A 21,682-nucleotide genomic window follows, 5' to 3' on the forward strand; every position below is an offset into this window, starting at 1 on the left:
TTTGTTAACAAAAGTCTCAGAACCATCAACTATCCTTAGGAAAACTGCCAACTCCCCGGCCCCCGACTTCAAACACAATAAACTTTATTCTTACATAAGTGTTTGAACCGTTTTATGAAGCCTGTGAGTTAAAACAGGCAAGATTATTTCCATTTAATCCATGACCAAACTGAAACTGGACTAATGATCTGATCTCCCAAGATGTCTTGTCTGAAGAGTAGAGTCAGGGTCTTACCCCCATCAGTAGTTCCTCCCCACAACTCTCTCTAGTAATTACCCCATATCCTCAGAACTGTGTGACTATGCCAAGGGCTGGGCAGCAAGAAGGAGATCTTTCTTGCTGGTGGCTGCTTTCTTCCCCCGAGGTCTCTTTATGTGCTATTTACTTCAGAAATGCTGGTGCTCAAACTCAAGGCTCTGTGTATGTACAATTGAACTATACTCCCAGCTCTGTTGAAAACCTCATAGGAACTCAGATGCGTGGGATGAAATTACTAAATACAAGTATTTATTATTGCTTAGTGTTGTTTGAATGAAGTAAATTATGTTTAGATCACATTGTAACAAATGATAAAATTCATGGTTTTTTCCCATTAAACTAATTTCAAAGGTCTCATGAGATATTTTTGTCACTGTTTAAAAATTAATTTCTGTGCAACCTTGTGCCTGTTAGTCTCATAGTCTGTTTACTCTTGTGTAAAGTAAAGACAATTATAGCAATAATTTAAAAACATGCTGTGTAATTAAAACTGATTTTATGGAGCTTTTAGGAACTCTGTAGGAGACAAGGAAAGCTATGTCTGGTGGGGGAATGACTTCAGGCACAGAGAATTAGTAGGTGCTAGGCACCATGCTGAGCTCTACATCCTTAAGTTCTCAGGCTCCTTGGGCTGGAAACTGATGGAAAGCAAAGTTAACTACTTTGTAATAGGTTAATAGGTACAATATGGCAAAATAGAAATTGAAAAGTACTTATTTCTTTAACCAGCTCTTTTTACCTTTGCTATGTATCTTTTAGTAAACGTCTTTGACCCTAAAAATTTATTCTTAATAATAAATAAACATATGAATGACCCAAACAAGACGCCATTATTGTTTTAATTTTCTCAGGCTTTAACTCATTGCAGTAGGAGTGTGTGTGTGTGTGTGTGTGTGTGTGTGTGTATGTGTGTGTGTGTGTGTGTGTGTGTGTGTGTGTGTGGTGCGTGTTGTTATTGTTGTTGTTGTTATTAATATGAGGTACTGAAGGTTAAAAATACCTAGGACCTGTCTAACATGGTGGGGTGTTTTGTTTTGTATTTGGGATGCAGAGGCAGATAGATCCCTGTAGTTTTAAGGCCAACCTGGTCTACATAGTGAGTTCTCATATAGCATTGTATATAGTTTGTATATATGGATGGATGGATGGATAGATAGATAGATAGATACATAGATACATAGATACATAGATAGATACATAGATAGATAGATAGATGCATACATACATACATACATACATACATCCTGTCTCAACAAAACAAAATGAAAAAAAAAACAGAGCCTTATATGTTTGACAAGTATTATACCGTTGGTCTACATTCCCAGCCCTAATAAGTATTTTTGATTAATTTGCAACTCATCTCTTGATCAGTGTAGGCACTAAAGAATTTATAAATTTGTGTTTTTATATCACTTATATATTTATGCTAAACCTGTAGCTCTGCCTGTAGTGTTCAGAGGTGGTTTCTTACTCTAACAAGAAAGTGCATATCACAATGAACTAGAGCAGCTCAACAGAACATTGCTACATCTCAGCTAGAATCCTGCTTCCTTCCTCTCTGAATCATATCCTGACAATTATGTGAAGTGATACTGGGTGCAAGAGCTGATTGCAAGTGCATGTGTAAAGAATGGTTGTCTTCTGTTTTCTGTCAGTAAGGGGCCGGGTCACCTGGCAGATACCACATTATAATTCCTTTTCTACTTTCTGCTACAGTTTAATTATCTGAAACTATCATCTCCCCACTTGCACAAAATATAATTAAACACCTAATGTTGTCAGCACCAGTGCTAGTGACAATGAGCTGATGCCCATGGGACCTTTGTTAATCAGCTTTGCATGAAACATCTACCCAGGTCTTTCACCTCTCTGCTGTGCTATAACCACAGGGCATTTGCAACACAGTACTTCTGTGGTGACTAAAAAACAAAAATATCCTACTCCTTGTTGTGATAAAGACAGTGTAACACAAATGATTATAAAGAGTGCTTTTGAATTTATATTCTGTTTTTTTTTTCAGTGCCATTTTCAAATTTGAAAACTTTTTTTTTTTTTTTTGGTGATCTTATAAGATTTATTTATACTTGTTTGTAGGAAACTACTACTGACACACATCCCAGCCAGTCTATTGAGATCTATAAAAATAATATCATAAAAATGACTCAGTGACTCCTTTGTCCCTTCTCTAGGAAGTGAGAGTTTATATATTTGACAGAGTCTAGATAGCATTGAAAATGGAGCCCCTACTGCAGCTCATCCGGGGACTGTAATTTGGGACACAGGTGTAGTAAACTCTGGCAGCAACGCCTCATGGGCACAGAGTGTAGCAGGGACCTCGTGCACTTGAACATGGGTCACTATGTCACTTTCTTCCCTTCCGAGGTGTAGATGCTGATCCTCAAGACTCCCCTGATTTCATGTTTTAACCATATGGGATCAGTGAACCCATAGACTGATCATTTGCCAGCTATCTCCCCCACTCCATGATTGCCTCCGAGCGTCTCCACACCTCCTTACCAGAGGGCTTGTGCTGAGTGGTCAGCCTCATGGCCTGAGGTAAAGAAGGAAGGAGCTGGGTTCCCTGTGGAAGTGAGAGGTGAGCACAGCCCAGCTGTGACTTCACTTCCAACCTGAGCTGCTTGCCTCAGTGTTGAGACTGACAGTAGTCAAAGTGTCCTGATACGAGGAACTTTGGATTGTGTCGTTCAATACGCCGTTTGCTTTGATTAAGCTCCCTGACCCTGAGTGCTTTCTTGATTTTCAATTCTGGACTGGCTTCTTTGTCCCTCCAAAGTTAGCATGGTTATTAAGAGGCTAGGTACTGGATATACACGTGAAAGCTCTGTCCACTGTCCCATAACTGAAAGAGCCCAGTGATACTCAGAACTTTCAGTGGTTTTGACAGTATGAATTCAATCTTTACTTTTTCTTTTACTGTACCCTATAGTGAGTAGCATAGTGTCTGTTACAGAGCTGGCATTCAGAATTTTTAATGAATAAATAGAGTAAAATTACTACTCTGTCTTCTTAAATTACTTTTGGTCTCTTCCCATAGATACCATTAACTTGGTTCCTTCTCCATTTCCCGCCGTTCTTGGATGCATAATTCAGCCCTGCTAAATGATCAGGCTTCCTATTCTTCCTTCAGCCAAGGAGTAATTCATCCCAGACTCTGCTCATGGCCTTCCAGCTTCTCTAGCTAGGTTTGCAGCTCCCCCTGCTCCTAACTGTAGTTCCAGGATTGTCTTTCCCAGTCCCAAGCACCGGAAAGCAAACAAGCTCTGTTGTTTGTCCTAAGCCAGCTCAATGTCAACCCTGTGCTTCTCTCAGATCTCTGCGTATCAAACGGTAGCTCCTTGTCGGCCTCCCTTACTCAGACATGGGGTCAGATGATAGATGTCCTTTATCTGTTTTCCCTAAGCTAGGGATTCCAAAAGGACACAGATATGTTTAGATTTTCTTCCTCACTCTAGCTGGTATGAATACATCATGTCTCTTTATTGTGGGGAAGCATACAGGATCTGGAGTGGTGGACACCCAAACCTGACCCACTGGTATGCTGCATAGAAGCTGTACATTGGGCAGCTTCCAAACCTTACACTGGCCTCACCTTCGCAGTCTAAGAAATAACAGTTGTGTGTTACACAGTTGTCTGGATGACTTTGTACTGTTGTCTTTCAGTTGTGTGATGTCCCAACTTTGGCAAACATGAGAAGAACAGTGAATTCCGTTATTTTTCTTGAATATATACAACACATACTGTGCTGGCTAGTTTTATGTCAACTTGACACAACTGCAGGTCAAGTTTCAGTCATCTGGAAGGAGGGAACCTCAATTGAGAAAATGTCTCCATTAGATCCAGCTGTAGGGCATTTTATAAATTAGCGATTGATGTAAGAGGACCCAGTTATTGTGTGTGGGGTCCACCCCTGGGCTGGTGGTCCTGGGTTCTATCAAGAAAAAGTAGGTTGGACAAACTCTGGAGAGAAAGCCAGTATGCAAAACCCCCATGACCTCGGCATCAGCTCTTCCAGGCTCCCACAATGAATACCTGCCCTGACTTCTTTCAGTGATGGACTATGATATGGAAGTGTCGGCCAATAAACCCTTTCCTCCCAAACTTGCTTGGGTCATGGTGTTTCCTCATAACAATAGTAATCCTAACTAAGACATGGATGATCCTACCAGATTCAACAATAACATTGCATCTATACATTATTTTTCTTTTCTTTTTTTTTTTTATTCCTAGATATTATGTCATCTCATACACACATATACACTACTTAAAAATACAGCTGCGGCAGCACACGCCTGTACGCCCTGCACTATAGAAGGTGAAGCAGGGAAATGATGTTCCCAGATGTATCAAACATCCTGCTTCCAGTCCAACTGCAAAAAAGAGCTGTAACTTCCTGGTAGCTCTGTGAGTGCATGCGTGCGTGCGTGCGTGTGTGCGTGCATGGCAGTCTGTCTGTGGCTGTCTGGCTGGCTGTCTGGCTGGCTGTGGCTGTCTGCTTCGCCCCTCCATGCCTGTACAACCTTTATCCTAAGGAAAGGCTGAGACTTTCTGCTCCACTAAAGCAGCCCCAGCCTGTTGATCACATCTGTCTGCTTCTCTGTCTCATGTTTCCTCTGTGTTTGTTGTTGTTGTTGTTTTCTGTAAATGCATGTTGTGAAGCTTCTGATTGATGATTTAGAGTGTGCCAAAAGGTAACCATGGTGTCTAACAAGAAAGGTTCACTTTAATTTTATTACTAGTATAAAGCTTGTGGAGGCCAACCATGCTCTTACACACACCCTGTATGCTGTCTTCAGGAAACAATGATTCTTGCTCAAATTGTTTCTCTTACTTTATTATTTTTAATTTTATTTTATTTTTGTATCTAACACAGATTCAGATTTTGAGTAAAGAGAAGGAAATTATTTTAAATAGAAATACTTTGTAGTTCTGGCCAGATCTCTCATGGGTTCCAGAGGCAAACTCTCGGGGGTACCCAACTTCAGTACCCTCTGTCACACTGAAATTCTTTATTCTCTCCTTGCTTTACTTCCCCTATGGTAAAGCTGAGGACTCCTTCCTATCTGAATTGTCATGAAAACCCGAGTTCAGCTGCCCATGCTACTCGGAGCACTGTCTAGCACATAAGAGCAACATGAATAGTCATTACTCTTGTGCTTAATGGCTTCCTGGTTTCATATTTTGATTGTTAATTTTCCATATAGATTTGTATAACATTATGAAGCCTGCATGCTGGCAGACTATACTTCATAGCTTGCTTTTTTGGCTATAATATCAGTTTCTTTATGCTAATGTGTTATCATTTTCTGTTTGGTGTGAATTTCCACCTGAGATCTGCCCTTTCCTCCCAAACTTGCTTGGGTCATGGTGTTTCCTCATAACAATAGTAATCCTAACCGTTTTGTTTCTTATTTGCTGTGGTCTTCCATCAGATATTTTTACTTTTTCAAGCCTGTGTACGCTAACTCTGAAAATTAAAAGGTGTTTATCAAATAAGAAAAAAAAGTGACTGGGGTTTTCATCATAGCTGACTTTAACAGTTGGCATTATTGTGCTTACTGCATAGGCAAAGCTGTTTTAATACTGCCTTTGTGTCATCGGACTCTTTGTTACTGGAAGCAGATCAAGTAGCTAAACCATCTGAAACTGCTTTGAGTCTTCATTCCAGTGCGTTGAGCATTTGCTATTAAAATACTAGGCAGTGGCTTGAATTAAGTGTCTTTCTGGGAGAAAGGCTTTGTTACTTAGCAACACCTAATATCCTGTGATGATGGCAAAGCACTCCAAGACCCACTAGAGAAATCCTTCTGGCTTTCTTGGACAAGGAAAAGACATCTGGTGTGTTGATACAGAATTATGAGCAGCTGGAGATTTGGGGATGAGGGGGAGTTGTTTTTGTTGTTGTTTTTCCAGATAACGTCATCATAGGAGTGGAAAAATCCAAGTTTAAAACAAACTTGACTGCTGAGCAGAACTATAAAACTGTTCTATCTAATTATACTGATCTGATATTCATTCAGGGTATGTGAATGAGCCAGGAGTACAGGGAAAGATGGTGACTTATTTCCTCATCACTTCTTTTGGAAGAAGGAAAGGGCAGCCAGGTTGTTGGGAATGGGAACTACAGCTACTTCCCTGGCTCTGTGGAGGAGTATAGAGAAATAGCACCTTTCCATCTTAGGCCCTGGTGTAGGGTAACTAAAGAAAGAAACAGTTTTCTTTATTGAATACAGGTTTTGTGTGACATGGAACTTTTGAGAGGAAATAAGTTCCTAAGAAAGGAATAGACTTTTATAGAAATAGTCTTGGCGGGGATTCTGATGGTGATAAACAGGGCCAATGTGTTTGTTCAGGATCATCTCTGAAGCCTTGTGTTTTCAGGTAGACATGCTCCTAGCCATGGTGTAGACAGGGCACCTCTGCAGTGACTCTAATGACCTGCTTGAGAATTGATCAGCAAACCTTTCTAGGCATTATTGCCTGCTTCAAAGCAATGAGTAACCTTGTTTCTGCCAGTTTCTCAGTTGCCAAGCTCTGTATTGTTGAAAAGCAGGGAGCTTGTCCTGCACCCAATACAAAAGTCAACAAAACAGTTGAGCATTTGCAATTTGGGTGTACCCATGCTCTCGGCTTCTTGGGTGGTGGAAGTAGATTCTTGAATTCAAGAAATTCTTTAGGAACATAGACAATGCAGTGACATGGTTTCAATAAATAAATAAATGATAAATAAATAAACAAAAAGGTAGTATAACTCAGCTGATTTCTAAATGGTTGGGTATATGTCTAGCATGGATGTATAAAGCCTGGGTTCACCCCAGCACCACAAGGAAAAACACAAAATCAAATCAGATGTGGTTAAGATCCTGCACCATTATAACACTCGTTTGTTGCTTAGTATTTAATTGGTGATTTGGTATGTCTGGATATGTATATATGTTTGTGTATACAGAAAAGATATGAATTTTAAGTTGTCATTTTATGGGAGAGTCTGGCTGGATATTAATACAAAAAATATGCTCTATTCTACCACTTGAAAATAATACATTGTTCATGGTGTTCATGCTAGTTGTCATGGAAAGGACTTGTGATAGCCTGAACTCAGCCCCACATGGGGTTCCCTTGCTGCAAAGCCACATGTCTGATGCCCCAGAGCTGTTTTTGCCTACTGGCAGCATAGAATTGAAACTTAAGAGCTAGCGAATGTTGTTCTGGTGTTTCAAAAATACAGACTGAGTTTGATGGTTGACCAACATGCTAACTTGACATCTCTTTCCCCATTTGAAACTATAGTTCACCTTTCACTAAACCTACTGACTATAATACAATTACTGGAAATTGCCTGGCTCTGGGATAGGTGGGGGATTTACTTGGACGAAGGGAGGAAGCAAAAAGTGGCTGAGGTTCTAAAGATTTTCATTGTATGGCCCAAAGGACTCATAACCATTGCCCAGGCTCACCAGTGTGGAACCTCAACAGCTGGGGTCTAGTCACTATTTTCAAAAGCTCCACATTTAACATGTAGTATGGGGCAAACAGTGTATCTTTTTATTGCTCATCAAAAGGTTCATAGCAAAGACTATTGACAAAACATCAAACTAACAGAAAACATTTTTTAAAACTTTTAATACAGTTTTTTGTTCATGTGCAATGGGGTCCACATGGAGGTCAGAGGATTGCTTGAGTAAGTTGGTTCTGTTACTATGATGTGTATCCTGGGAACTGAACCTAGTTACCAATCTTGGCAACAAGCACTTTTTACCTTCTACCTATTTTCTCTGTTCCCAATCACAATATTTATTGAGCTAAAATTTTATGTGACACTGGATCCTTTAGAAATGAAGATCCTAAATCTCAGAACACTGTCTTTAAAGGCAGACAAACAGAAAGATGATTTTAGGGTAAGGGATTCAGTCTGATGGTGCCATACTAGGTAGAATTCTACATGCCCTGTCCTTGCGTTCTTGGCTCCCTAGTTCTTTCCCTCGGGTAAGAGGAGAGGGAGTAAGTCAGAGAGGAACCATCCTTGGCTTCAATCAAGAAAGAGGAGTTCTGGTTCCAGTGACCTGCCTGAGGGACTGAGTAGCAGGACTCTCTTCTGCCATTTTATCACCTTCTCCTAGTGTACTTCTCATGGGCCAAGCTGCTGTGTTTGAGTTGTTAGATTCTGAGCACCAGCAGGAGCTACAATGACCAGTCCCCAGGTGGACAGGCTGGGTACACACTGTTGCAGCTCCTTAATGAGGACTTAAGGATCCTGAGCTTAAGGCCTGCCTGCGTCATACAGCAGGACTTGTCTCAAAGAGAAAGATAGAATGAATAAGAAAAGTTGTAGAGGGAGCTTCGGAACAGCCGCTGGTCCCCTCATCTAAGGGCAAGCTGAACAGACTGGACCCTGTGGGTGTAGGAGACCCAGGGGAACTCTGGCTGGATTGTCTCAGCCGCCTGTCAGTCATACCATCTCAGAGGCAGAGCGAGTGATGAGGTCTCCTTCGTATAAGGAGCTATTGTGAGAACGTAGGATTTCTAAACAAAGCACCCTCAGACTGAGGGAGAAATCTAAAGTATGTCTTAAAAATAGTATTAGGTGAATGTAAAATGATCTAATAGAAAGCAATTTATTTTAAGTTTTGGTTGTGCTAACTTCATGGCCTTTTATAAGGTCTTTCCTCTAACGACTTCTTTACCTATAAAACAGAATTCAGTTACACAGTTTGTTTCATCTTTCTCAGGAGTGGGAAAAATAGAGAAATTGGTTTATCAAAGAAGTAGGATCGTCTTCTTTTGATCCTCTTCAAGCTGTGAGTCTAAAAATAAGTTGTAGGATAACATAAATGCAGGGCCTGAAATGTTAGCCATGTGTCCTGAGCTGGCATTTGGCCATACTGGTGTTCTTCCTGGTGGATGATACCTGTAAGCTTTATTTTGGAGAGATGCTAGGAATTGAGGCCAGGGCCTAGTATGTGCAAGGCACACTCTGCCACTGAATCTCACCCCACCCCCACCCCACCACCGCATCCATAATAGAGTATATTTTAAGAGAAAATGTCTATATAGTACTTTGTTTTTCTAGTAGCGCTGGTACATTTTGAATCTAAAGATGAAATTGTGCTACTTTTAAGTGAAAGAGGCATTCTTTGGAACAACAGTGTGATTTTAGATCTGAAGTGGACTTTCTGTCTTTTGGGAGTGGTGTTGAGATGGTTGCAGGGTGATTGAAGAGCCCTAGGGTAGCCTGGGCTTGTGCTTTTCAGCAGGTGTAGCCTGAGCTTAGCACTCCAAAGCACTGGCACCAGTGGCCAGAGTGAACAAGAAATCAGTTAGAGCTAGGCTACATCCTCATCAGCTACCCGCTGCTCACCCTTGGCAAGGGCCTTAACACTTGAGCCTTCTTTCTTGTATCTGGAACTCAGAGATGATAGATCATTTTTACCAGGGTAGAAGAAAATGGAGTGATAGATTCACCAGAGGCTCTGCAACTTACCAGGTGCCCCATACACTGTCAGTAAACCCTCAAGTGATGCAGGAATGGTCCTCTTCTCGTGCCAGGATTTGTTCTGCTGAGCTTCTATTTGAACTTACTCCATCTGTCTACAAAAGTGAAAAAGCCATGATGTTACTGGAAGTTACATCTATTAGCTCATCTGTTAGCGTTAAGTAAATTAGTACTGGAGCAGGCCAGATGCAGAGACATTGAAGTGGCCTGAGGCTGCAGCACTATGTACCAACTAGTCTTATCTTTAGTTGCCTGCAGTTTGTGGATACTATTAATCTTCCTGTTCACTCACTCAAGAGATGGTGGAGACTAGGGGTGTGGCTTCAAGGTTGGGTATTATCACTTATGTAAGGCTCTGAGCCAGGCAGTGGTGGCACACGCCTTTAATCCCAGCACTTGGGAGGCAGAGACAGGCAGATTAATGAGTTTGAGGCCAGCCTGGTCTACAGAGTGAGTTCTAGGACAGCCAAAGCTATATAGAAAAACCCTGTCTTGAAACAAACAAACAAACAAAAGGCTCTGAGCTTGATTCTGTGGGGGAGGGGGCACTAAATAAATGAATTAGATAGATAGATATAGATAGATAGATAGATAGATAGATAGATAGATAGATAGTTTTAGCCCCTAAGTTTTTTTCTTGAAGCTTTTATTTCTCTGAGTTATAACTAGTTATGTGTATGTGTGTGACATATTTCATGGAATGAATTTTGTTTTACAACTTTATTGTGAAGTGGATTCCATTAATATTTCTTCACTGACTCAGTAGGTTTGTAACTGTGGCATTAAAAACTCAGGCCAGGAAAGTTAAGCATCTCACAAAGTAAGGATAATAAATCTACATTTTAAATCCTGCATGATTAATATGAGAACTGAGTTTTGAGATCCATTAGATTAACAGTAGGGCTTTGAATGTATATGCTTGAAAAACATGATGGGTTTACCACTTTTAAGGATGTTTGGCTATCCCATCTTTAAGTTTGCTGATACACTACAGCAGTCCCTACACATCTTTTTCAACATCCCTATCTGGAGTGTCTTGACCGCCAGTTTCCAAGCTGTCGCGTGGTTTGTATCCCCAGGCAGCACTGGTCCTACAGTGATCCCTTGTGCCTCTTGAGCTGTGCTTGGTACTCTCACTGGCAATAACTCAGAGAAGCAACTTGAACGGTGGAGGATGTTGGCCTCTTCCTTGTGACTTCCAGTGGAGACTGAGTGCTTGTTATTTGTTTCTTATTCTTTTTTTTTAATACATTTTTTATTAGATATTTTCTTTATTTACATGTCATATGATTTCCCCTTTCCCAGTTTCCCCTCCAAAAACAACAGCAAGAACAAAGCCCTCTTCCCTCCCCTCTCCCCCTGCTTGCCACCCTTCCCTTTCCCGCTTACTGGCCCTGGCATTCCCCTACACTGGGACACAGAACCTTCACAGGGCCAAGGGCCTCTCCTTCCATTGATGACCGACTTGGCCATCCTCTGCTATATGCATGCTCCTGGAGCAATGAGTCCCCCCATGTGTACTCTTTGGTTGGAGTTTCAGTCCCTGGGAACTCTGAGGGTACTAGTTAGTTCATATTGTTGTTCGTCCTAAGGGGCTGCAAACCCTTCAGCTCCTTCGGTCCTTTCTCTAACTCCTTCATTGGGGACCCTGTACTCAGTTCAATGGATGGCTGTGAGCCTCTACTACTGTATTAGGTACTGTCAGGTACTGTTAGAGCTTCTCAGGAGACAGTATATCAGGCTGGAGTGCCTTTCCTTCAGTCTCTGCTCCATAGTTAGTCTCTGCAACTCCTTCATGGGAATTTTGTTCCCCCTTTTAAGAAGGAATAAAGTGTCTACATTTTGGTCTTCCTTCTTGAGTTTCTTATCATTTGTGGTTTGTACTTCGAGTATTCTGATCTTCTGGGCTAATATCCACTTATCAGAGAGTGCATACCAAGTGTGTTCTTTTGTGATTGGGTTACCTCACTCAGGATGATATTCTCCAGATCCATCCATTTCCCTAAGAATTTCATAAATTCATTGTTTTAAATAGCTGAGTAGTACTCCATTGTGTAGATGTACCACAATTTCTGTATCCACTCCTCTGTTGAGGGACATCTGGGTTGTTTCCAGTTTCTAGTATTATAAATAAGGCTGCTACGAACATGGTGGAGCATGTGTCCTTATTACATGTTGGAGCATCTTCTGGGTATATGCCCAGGAGTGGTATAGCTGGGTCCTCTGGTAGAACTATGTTCAATTTCCGGAGGTACCTTACTTTCAAATGGCAGTTTTCCTCATGGCAGAGAAAATTAAGAAGAAAAGAACAGCTTTGTCATCAATTCAAAATTATTTTCATACATCATTAACTAAGCATTGAAAACACGATCATGATTTTCTCTTCCCTCTGCATTATTTGGACACTTGTATTTGAAGTTATTTTAGGGAACATGTGCTCTTAAGGAAACCTTACTTTTATAGATAGGTTTGGCATGTAAAAAAGATCCACAAATGAGAGAGACAGTGACTCAGCAAGCATTTAAACCTAACTCTCTCTACTCCACCCCAGTCTCTAAGAGTCATCAATACAGAGTGCCTGGGCCTCACAAAATTAGTTCTCCCCATTAGATACCATAGAAGTTTACCAAAGGAGAGTCCTTGTCATTACTGACTTGCACAGCTAAGCAACTGAATCTACTACTTTCAGATTGACCAGGTGAGTTTGTTGTTGTTGCTGCTGCTGTTGTAAAATAGCACAGTAGCGTGATTTTATGTTGATTCCCTCACTGTACATTTCCATATGTTTCATAAAGAACCAGCATATAAAGCATATGGAATTTGAATGCACATGTGTTTAGCCAAGGAAAAGCTAACAACAATAGAGTTCAAGTGGGGAACCAGTGTTCCTCACTTCACTTTTCTACTATTTATCTAGAAACAGTGGACTACAGTCTAATTAGAATGTATTCTTATTTTGCTATTCAAACCTATCATGGACAGTGAATACTTTCTGAGTTCATTAATATTTGCTAAACGCTTGAAAATCTCCCTAAGCGTGAGAGTTTAGTATCTGACTGTACAGAGTAATTAATTGCGGTGAATAGCAATTTGTTAGTACTGTGAACATTCATAGCAAAAGGAGCTGTAGTTCACAGTTACACTTAGGCTTCAGATGCCCGAGATGGTAAAATACATTCAACTTTCTAGCTGTCTAGGAAATGGGAATAAAAACTACTTTGATATTTCATCATGCTCCAGTCAGAATAGGCAAGATTTTTTTTTTTTTTTAAAGACAACAAATGCTGGTGTGGATGTAGGGAAATAGAAAACACTTGATCACTGTTGTGGGGGTAGAGTGTAAACTGTTGACATTAGTATGAAGGTACCTTGGAAAACTAAATACAGTAGTATACTACTCCTCTTGGGCATACACCTCAGTTGCCCTCTATCCTACTGTAGAGACACTTAACCCTTGCTCAGTGCTGCTCTATTCACAATAACTATGGAATACAAGCAGCTTAGATGTCTATCAAGAGAAGAATAGATAGTGAAACTATGGTACATTCACACAATTTTGCTACTAACATAAAATTTGTAGGTAAATGGATGAGACTGAAAACAAGTAGCATTTTCGAGTATTGGCAATGAAATCAGAAGACAAGATAGCAACTATTACTGTACTATTAAAATTTTGCTGAAGATTCTGACATAGTAAGATATAATTTTATAGCCAGAACACATATTAGATTGTTCAGCTTTTATTATCGTGACAAATATCTGGTATAATCAATATAATAAAAGAGCTTAACTTGGCTTATGTGTTTAGAAGTTTCATTTTATAGTCAGCTGACTCACTCCTATAGCAAATCAGTAAGTACTTTGTATCAGTTACATAGAAGATACTCTCTTGAATGGACATGGCTTGAAGATTTCCTATTTTCCTCACCTCATAAGGCTTTTATAACCTCCTAATAGGACTTCTTTATATAGGTGTTTGGGGGTATTCCAAAGTCAGCATATGTCAGTTTTTTAAAAAATTGCCATAAATTTTTGCTAGTGAATGTTTATGCCACTAACAAATTGCTATTGCCAAATTGATAGGCAAGAAATTTAGTATTTGTCATAGATAATATTACAGTCAATAGAAAATCTAAGAAAAAGAAAGTGCTATCTTAAGAGATTTGAGAGTTGGTAGACTAGAAGTGTGAATAATCAGAAAAAAAATATGAAATCAAACACATAATTTAGAACTAAATCTCACCCGAAAGGAGTGGATACTTTCATACCTCCAACTCCCTGCTGTCTCACATGGATTTGGAGTCACCTTCCTCCATATCCTCTGGACACTTGTGCTGAATAGTTTTATATCAATTTCATACAAGCTAACGTCATCTGAAAGGAAGGACCCTCCATTGAGAAAACGCCTCCATAAGATCAGGCAAGCTTGTAGAGCATTTAATTAATTAGCTATTAATATGAGAAGGCTCAGTCCATTGTGGGTGTTATCACACTGGGTTGAGGGTCCTGGGTTCTATAAGAAAGCAGGCTGAGCAAGCCAATAAGCAACACCTCTTCATGGCTTCTGCATTAGTTCCTGCCTGTTATATGGAACTGTGAATGAAATAAGCCCTTTGTTCCTCAGGTTGCTTTTGCTCATGGTGTTTCATCACAGCAATGATAACCCTAAGACAGCACCAATGTCAAATTCAGGAGCTGCATATAGCAAGACTGAAATTGCTGGGTTGTTGGAGTGGCAGTGCCTACCAGCACTTCCCGCCCCTGTGTGTGTCCTCAGCTCTGCAGACGCTAGTGATAGCTTTCCATCTTGGCTGGGTGTTAGTGTGTCTTCTTTTGATAGCATCGTTTATTTAATGTCTCATGTGTTATTTTAATAGACCATTTACTTGGGGTATAAAGGAGGGATAGAACCAAGGGTCTCATGCATAATTGGCTCCACTTTTGGTCTACAAACCCTGCCTTGAATATTCCATTTAATTTGCAATTCTAAACTTACTAGGAAATTTTTGAGCATTTCCTCACATACCTGAGGTTTTTTGAGTTTATATGTTGGAGCTAGACATCTTTTTGTACTTGTTTTGTAAAACTTCTGTTTATTAATTCTTTGGATTAAAACATCTCTTTGTTATACTCTTCTTCCTATAGCTACAATATCAGAAAGTATCTTGTCTTATCAGCTATTTTTATCTTTAAAAAATGCATAGCTATCTCTCTCTATTAACATCATCTTTGAACTTTATCCTTTAGGCTATTGCCATGGTGGTTTTCCATGAAAGATTTCCTGATTTCTAACTGTCCTCAGAACATGGCCTTTGCTTGAATCATATTACATTGTTCCATAGTGGAACATTGCTTTTATAACAAAACCCTTTCCTCCAATTCCCTTAAGCTATGAATTCATAATGGATTATTTCACTGACTCAGTGAGAGCCATTATGATCCAGTTGGGCCCCATGCTCTGGCTCAGCCCCGTTACAGAACCAAGTCCTCATGCACGAACTGTGGGGACATTTCAGATCTAAGTCACAAATTGGTGATTACATAACAAGTTTCATCAGGGCACAATCTTCATTTCTTGTTGAATCTCTGTCTGCCAGGGGAGGGAAAAGTCAGGATTGTGCCAGGCATAAGTGTTGCACCCCGGTCACCCTGTCATTTGGGGGATCGGACTGGATGACCAGAAGTTCAGGTTCATCCTCACCCACATTCTGAGTGTGAAGCCAGCTTGGGCACATGAAGTACTGCCTCAGTAAGAGCAGCAGCAGAGTAAAATCACACTATCCTCAGAAAACGATACGGCATCGGGATGGCATTGTGAGGGGGTGCTCAGTAGTCAAGTAGGTAACATTGTGGAGGCATGAGGACCAGAGTTGGGAGCTCCAGCCCAGAGTCAGGTCTGAAACCCCAGCACTGGGTCAGAGACAAGAGGAGCCCTTAAGACCATTGCCCATTCAGCCTCATCCATCACTTCAATAAGCTATCGCTTCAGCCCTAAAATTGGACACACATATATATTATACATCTTTGGGTTTCTTTGTTTATTTGTTTGAGTTTTCTTCTTCTTCTTTTTCTTTTTCTTTTTAAACAGGACCTTGATATGTAGCTTAGGCTGGCATTGAAGTGGAGATTCCCCCTGCCTCAGCTTCCTACATCCTAATGCATCTCCTATCACATCCAGCTTTGTCATCCACCAGCATACGATTTACGGCACAGTGATGGGTAGCCATTCTCATATATACAAACATGTCTGCATTTACTTTCCCTTTTCACTTGTGTAATGTACTTCCTGAGCTGGTGCTATGTGAAATAAGGGACCAGCCAGAGCGGTAGTCTCTCCGCTGGTGTACTAGTGTGGTTTTGTTGTGTGGATCCAGCACAGGTGAAAAGTGGCCCAACCAGCAGCCAGGTGGGAAGTTTAGACTGTAAGGTAGAGGTGGCAGGGCCTCCTAGCTTGCTCTCTGTTGCTGTGATAAACACCATGACCAAAAGTAACTTGAAGAGGAAAGGGTTTATTTTAGCTTATTGTTTATAGTCCATCCTGAGGAAAAGTCAGGGTAGGACCTGAAGGAGATCATGGAGGAATGCTGCTGATTACTCAATGTTTGAGCAGCCTGCTTTCTTAAATAACCCGAGATTACCCAGCTGGGACTGGCAACACACACCTGGGCTGTCCACTTGTACATCACTCAAGAAAATGCACCGTCCAAGTGATGCTACATTGTGTCATGTTGATTTAAAAAAAAAAAAAAAAGCTAGCCAGCATACAAGGTGGAATAGAAAATGAAAAAGTGGATGTTGAGCACATATAAACCATGACTATTGAGACCTTCAACATAATGTAGGAGAAATATAACCCCATGGTCATAAAACATTGCACTGGTTGATGACTGTGTGGCCGTTTGTGGATCACTTCTAGGTTTGACAGCCAAACATGCATCCTTTTTCTCTCTTTCTTTTATTCATTAATCCAATGTTAATTTGTGCTGTTTCTATTATCTTTAAGAGTATATTTTAGGGTATGGACTGCCAGAAAACGGAAACGTTCTTGCCAATTACACACATGGCCTTGAACTCAATCCCTAGCTTGACAAACTTATAGTTTTATATAACTATATTTTAAGTATAATAAATTGTTGATTTTTTCTAACCAGTTATTATTTTTACTCGAGTTCAATATTTTACCTGTGAAATCAAATACTTTACTCGTACATCACTGTTAGTGAATATTCTAATCCTTCTTGGCAAGGCAGAGGCTTACAGCCATGATGCCTCTGTATTCTGGGAAGTGCCTGAAGGAAAAGCAGTCCAAGGCTAAGCTAATGAGAACAAGAAGTAGAAGTTTTGTGGGCAATCTAAAACTCAGGTGGAGACAAAAATAATTGCTAACCATAGCTTAGCCATCAGGCCATGAAAAGCTTATGTGATTTATTCTCAGAGCACTGTAGATGAACCGTATGCACTAAGTATGGGAGAATGCTCATGTCTCCTTAATGTAGACTCATGCTCTTTTTTTTTTTTTTTCATTTTTAATATAGAAAAGATCAGGCAAAGATATGCAGACCTGCCTGGAGAATTACACATTATCGAACTGGAAAAGGATAAGAACGGGCTGGGACTCAGTCTCGCTGGAAATAAGGACCGGTCACGGATGAGCATATTTGTGGTGGGGATTAATCCGGAGGGACCTGCTGCTGCAGATGGACGGATGAGGATTGGAGATGAACTGCTAGAGGTGAGAGCCATTTGTTTTCAAGTTGTCCTTTGGTGCGGAGACTAGGTATTGAGGGTAGCATACAGAAGAGCCTATTTGGATTCTTTTATTAAAGTGTGAGAACCAGCAAAGTCTGTAGATCACTGGCCATGGTGGCAGCACCTGTAATCGGAGGTAGAGGCAGGCAAAAGGATCAGAGGTTCTAGACCAGCTTCTGCTACATAAAGAACTTGAACCATCTTTGGCTATGTGAGGTCCTATCAAAGGAAAACAAAATAAACCAAGATACCATGTCTGTGGAATTCTTATTGAGAACAGCTAATGTCTGTCACCTTGGTAACATGTTGCGGTCACATAGCTTCTTCCTTAGAAAGCAGGGAGTAGACTAGTCCTCAGGCAGTTACTCTCCAGATGATCTCATCAGTCATCTGGCAAGGTTGTTCTGTTTTCCTAAGCTTAAGTTCAGGGCATTGCTTTGAGTTTATTGAAGTTCAATGTTCATCATCTTCATTCATTTAGCTTGTTTTTTTGACTGTCCATTAGGTCAGAGGGGAATAAGTAATTTTATTCAAATAGCTTCCAGTTTAGAAAAAAGAGGGTTTTTTTAAACAGGTACAGGAAAGTCCTATGACTTACAGACTGTACAATGTAATGGTGTGTAACAGAGCGCAGACTTAGTTCCAGACACAGTCAGCTGTTCTTTCCTGAGGATTTGTTCTTCTGACTTCTGGATTGTGTTTACCCACTGTTAAGGCCTCTTGGAAAAGCAGCCCCACCATGTGGCTTTTAAAGGATGCCAGTCACAGAGCGCTGGGCATGACCCTGTCTATATGAAGTAGGAGCCCCTGAGCATATGTGGTTTCCCCTTCAGACTCCAGACACTTAGAACACGCCGTATACATCTGTAGCCAGTGACCACAGACATTAGCGTCTCCCCACTCTCCAGTGACCACAGCACATTAGCATCTCCCCACTCTCCAGTGACCACAGCACATTAGCATCTCCCCACTCTCCAGAGGTCCTGAAGCTAGCTTCTCTCCACCTAACTCCTAAAACACCTGGGAGCCTTTCTTTCCTTGTTCTGTAAGTCAGTGTCACAACCAGAGCCCACACTAGGGATTAGTTCTGACGAGTGTAATTATTAAGGAAATAAAGACTATATTAACTATTATAACCCATGCTTCAAGCTTATTTCCTTTAGCTTCTGTTTAGAAATCTCCCTTGAGACTGCAGTGATGAAGGTGAGTATGGTGAAAATGGGAGCTAGCTAGCATGCACAAGTTTGTCTTTGGGGTTCTTAGAACCTTAGATGGAAGTTAATTCTCTCGTTTTATGCATAGGAAAACTGGGTTGTAAACCCTTTATGATTATAGAGTTAAGTGTCTAAACTTGGGTAAGTAGTCGAGCTTGGGGGCTTGGAGCATTCGCTTTGCTTGCAGAGAACCTAGGTTCTGTTTCCAGCATCCACAGTTCCAGAAGATCTGACACCCTCTTCTGACCTCCACATGCACCAGGCACATATGTAGTTCACTTCTATATGTTCAGGCAAAACGTTCGTATGCATAAAAATAAATAAAAATATGTAACAAGAAGAGAACTTGGCAGTCAGCTGTGAGCACTAATGTCACTGTGTTCCCTGTGGTTCTTTAATAGACTTTGTGACCTCTCTCTCTCTCTCTCTCTCTCTCTCTCTCTCTCTCTCTCTCTCTCTCTCTCTCTCTCTCTCTCTCTCCTTCCCCTATCTCTTTCTCTATCTGTATATATCTCTCTCCCTCTCTTCCTCCCCCTACTGACTCTCTCTCTCTCTCTGATTCTGCAAATGTGTGTGTGTGTGTGTGTGTGTGTGTGTGTGTGTCTAGCCTGAAGATCAACCCCAGGATCTTGAACATGCTAGGCAAATGCTCTACCACTGTGCTTATACATCTGTCCCCTTGCTCCAAGCTATTTGTTATTGCTATAGGTGCATCACAATATGCTAAGTTATGGAGAAAAGAGGACCTCCACTTCCTTCTTTTTCACCACCACCTCCCACCAAGAAATTTATATCAGCTCATGGTTCCAGGTCCTGGTCAAATAACCATATCTTGACCTCATTGATGGGAGTCCAGAGGCCTCACATAGTGAAAGATGGGGAGTGCTTGACAGAGCGAGCCAAACTAGGTTTTAGAGGAGACTAGTTTTTGAGAAAGGCTTTTATTTGTCAGTGCTATGTATGGATTAATGGATTCATGAGAGCAGAGCACTAATTCCCTGTTGAAAGTCTCAAATGACCCATGTTTCCCTTCATAATAGGATTTTAATTTTGACATAGTTTTAAAGAGGACCACCATTGTACCCCATTTGTTTAGATCCAAGAGACTCCTGGTGTATGATGCTCTTATCTCCAGTGAAGTCATATGTATCAAGTCACTCTGTGTACTGGGTGTGCTTAGATCCAGATTCCCTCCTGCACAGTGGATAGAAATGCTTCAGTAATTGGGAACATGTTGATTCTAGTTGGAGTCTTCTGTGTTATTCAGACTCAAGATGGAAGAGCCTACATGATCTGGCCCCACAGGAGCACTGTGCTGTATTCCTCAGTCTGTTGCCATTAGACACTGGTAACAACTGGGCTGTTCCACAGCATAATATGAGGAGGGCCTTACAGGCCAGCTTCAGATTTCAGACATGTATGGATAGGCCTTGGGAGACCTACTTTGATTTTTTTGCCCCAGTGCTTTTGACAACTGAGGGTGTTGCACGTGCAAGAGATCAACAGTTTTTTGTCTTCCGTAGAGTCAGTGCAACAAATACAAGCTAATCCCAGATAAATGAGAGGGTTTCCTAAGCAACCTGAGTTCTTGGATGGATGATATCCTAAGTTCATTGCAGTCTGCCATCCACATGGAGGTTGCATCGATCTCCAAAGGTCTAAGTCATACCTGAGTGACCCTTCTTCAGTTCAGGTCTTGCTCAAAGGCCCCAGGTTTGTTACCTGTACTTATGCCTGCCCAGCCACACATTTAAGTTCCTAATACTGCCATTTTCCAGGCTGATTAATTTTTTAGAGCCTCTCCCAGAACTTGGGGAAACAGTTCGCTCAGCATGTACCCACCTATGTGTTCTAGAGAACACTGCAGAGTACCCACTTGCACAGCATGACAGCAAAGACACGACACACCTGGGACATTCAGGACACCTCTGCTTGTGCTACCCTCCAGGTACTCTCACATGGCCAACAGGTTAGAACCTCCCAGTCACGAGCTTCAGGGATGGGTCTTGGCTGTTTATTAGAGATGGAGACTTACTTATTACCCATGCTTGGCTCAAATTCAAGGGACTCAAGGGATCTTCCCACCACAGGTTCACAAGTGCTACAGCATAAATGTTGAGCGCAGAGGCTCATGGGATTTTTATCATAGCTCATCACATACACTCACTCTAGACCCCTGTTCTTCCTAGATCATGGGGGTGGGGTGTAAGCTTAACAATGTTAATCATGGCTTTGTTTCACCCATGGCCATCTGCATCCAGGAGCCCATTAAGAGTCAATTCATGGGGCTGGGGAGATGGCAATAGTTAGGAACACTGGCTGCTCAGCTGCCATTCCACATTTGTTTTCCCAGCATCTACATGCTGGCTCCTGATTGTAACTCTGACATCTTCTTCAGGCCTCCATGGGCACCAGGCATTTACATGGTATGAAGACATACATGTAGGTAAAACATTTGTATACAAAAACTAAAAACAAGAGTAACTCATTAGAGTGCAGGTGTAGCTCAGTTATAGAGCACTCAGCATGATCAAGATCTTTGGTTTTTTTGTTTTTTCAAGACAGGGTTTCTCTGTATAGCCCTGGCTGCCCTAGAACTCACTCTGTAGACCAGGCTGGCCTCAAATTCAGAAATCCGCCTGCCTCTGCCTCCCAAGTGCTAGGATTAAAGGCGTGTGCCACCACTACCTGGCCGATCAAGATCTTTGATTCTACCCCTTGTTTGAACAAAACTCAGGATTTGGAGTCAGAGACCAGATATTCAAACAAAAGATGAACCTAGCACACTGATCAATAAGAAAACTACAGGACTGCCTCTGCCAAAAACAAAGGATAGAGACCAAGTCCAAGTGTTTTATGATGTCATCATAGTGTAGCATAGCAAAGAGTTAACTGCTAATTGATCCTTTTTCCTCCTTCATGCATAGAAACTTCAGGTGTTTGCCCAG

At 41.2% G+C, this 21,682-nt stretch overlaps 1 protein-coding gene across 5 annotated transcripts in view; it reads left to right on the forward strand.

Annotated features, from left to right (window-relative positions):
* Positions 1-21,682, forward strand: part of Patj (PATJ crumbs cell polarity complex component) — a 314,427-nt gene that overhangs the window by 154,038 nt on the left and 138,707 nt on the right. For all 5 annotated transcript variants that reach the window (XM_031377903.1, XM_031377900.1, XM_031377901.1 and 2 more), the window contains one exon: positions 17,307-17,503. In XM_031377903.1, the coding sequence (XP_031233763.1) occupies positions 17,307-17,503 (197 nt within the window). The remainder of the gene's footprint in view (positions 1-17,306; positions 17,504-21,682) is intronic.

Source organism: Mastomys coucha, unplaced genomic scaffold, assembly GCF_008632895.1.
Source record: "Mastomys coucha isolate ucsf_1 unplaced genomic scaffold, UCSF_Mcou_1 pScaffold18, whole genome shotgun sequence".
NCBI lineage: Eukaryota > Metazoa > Chordata > Mammalia > Rodentia > Muridae > Mastomys > Mastomys coucha.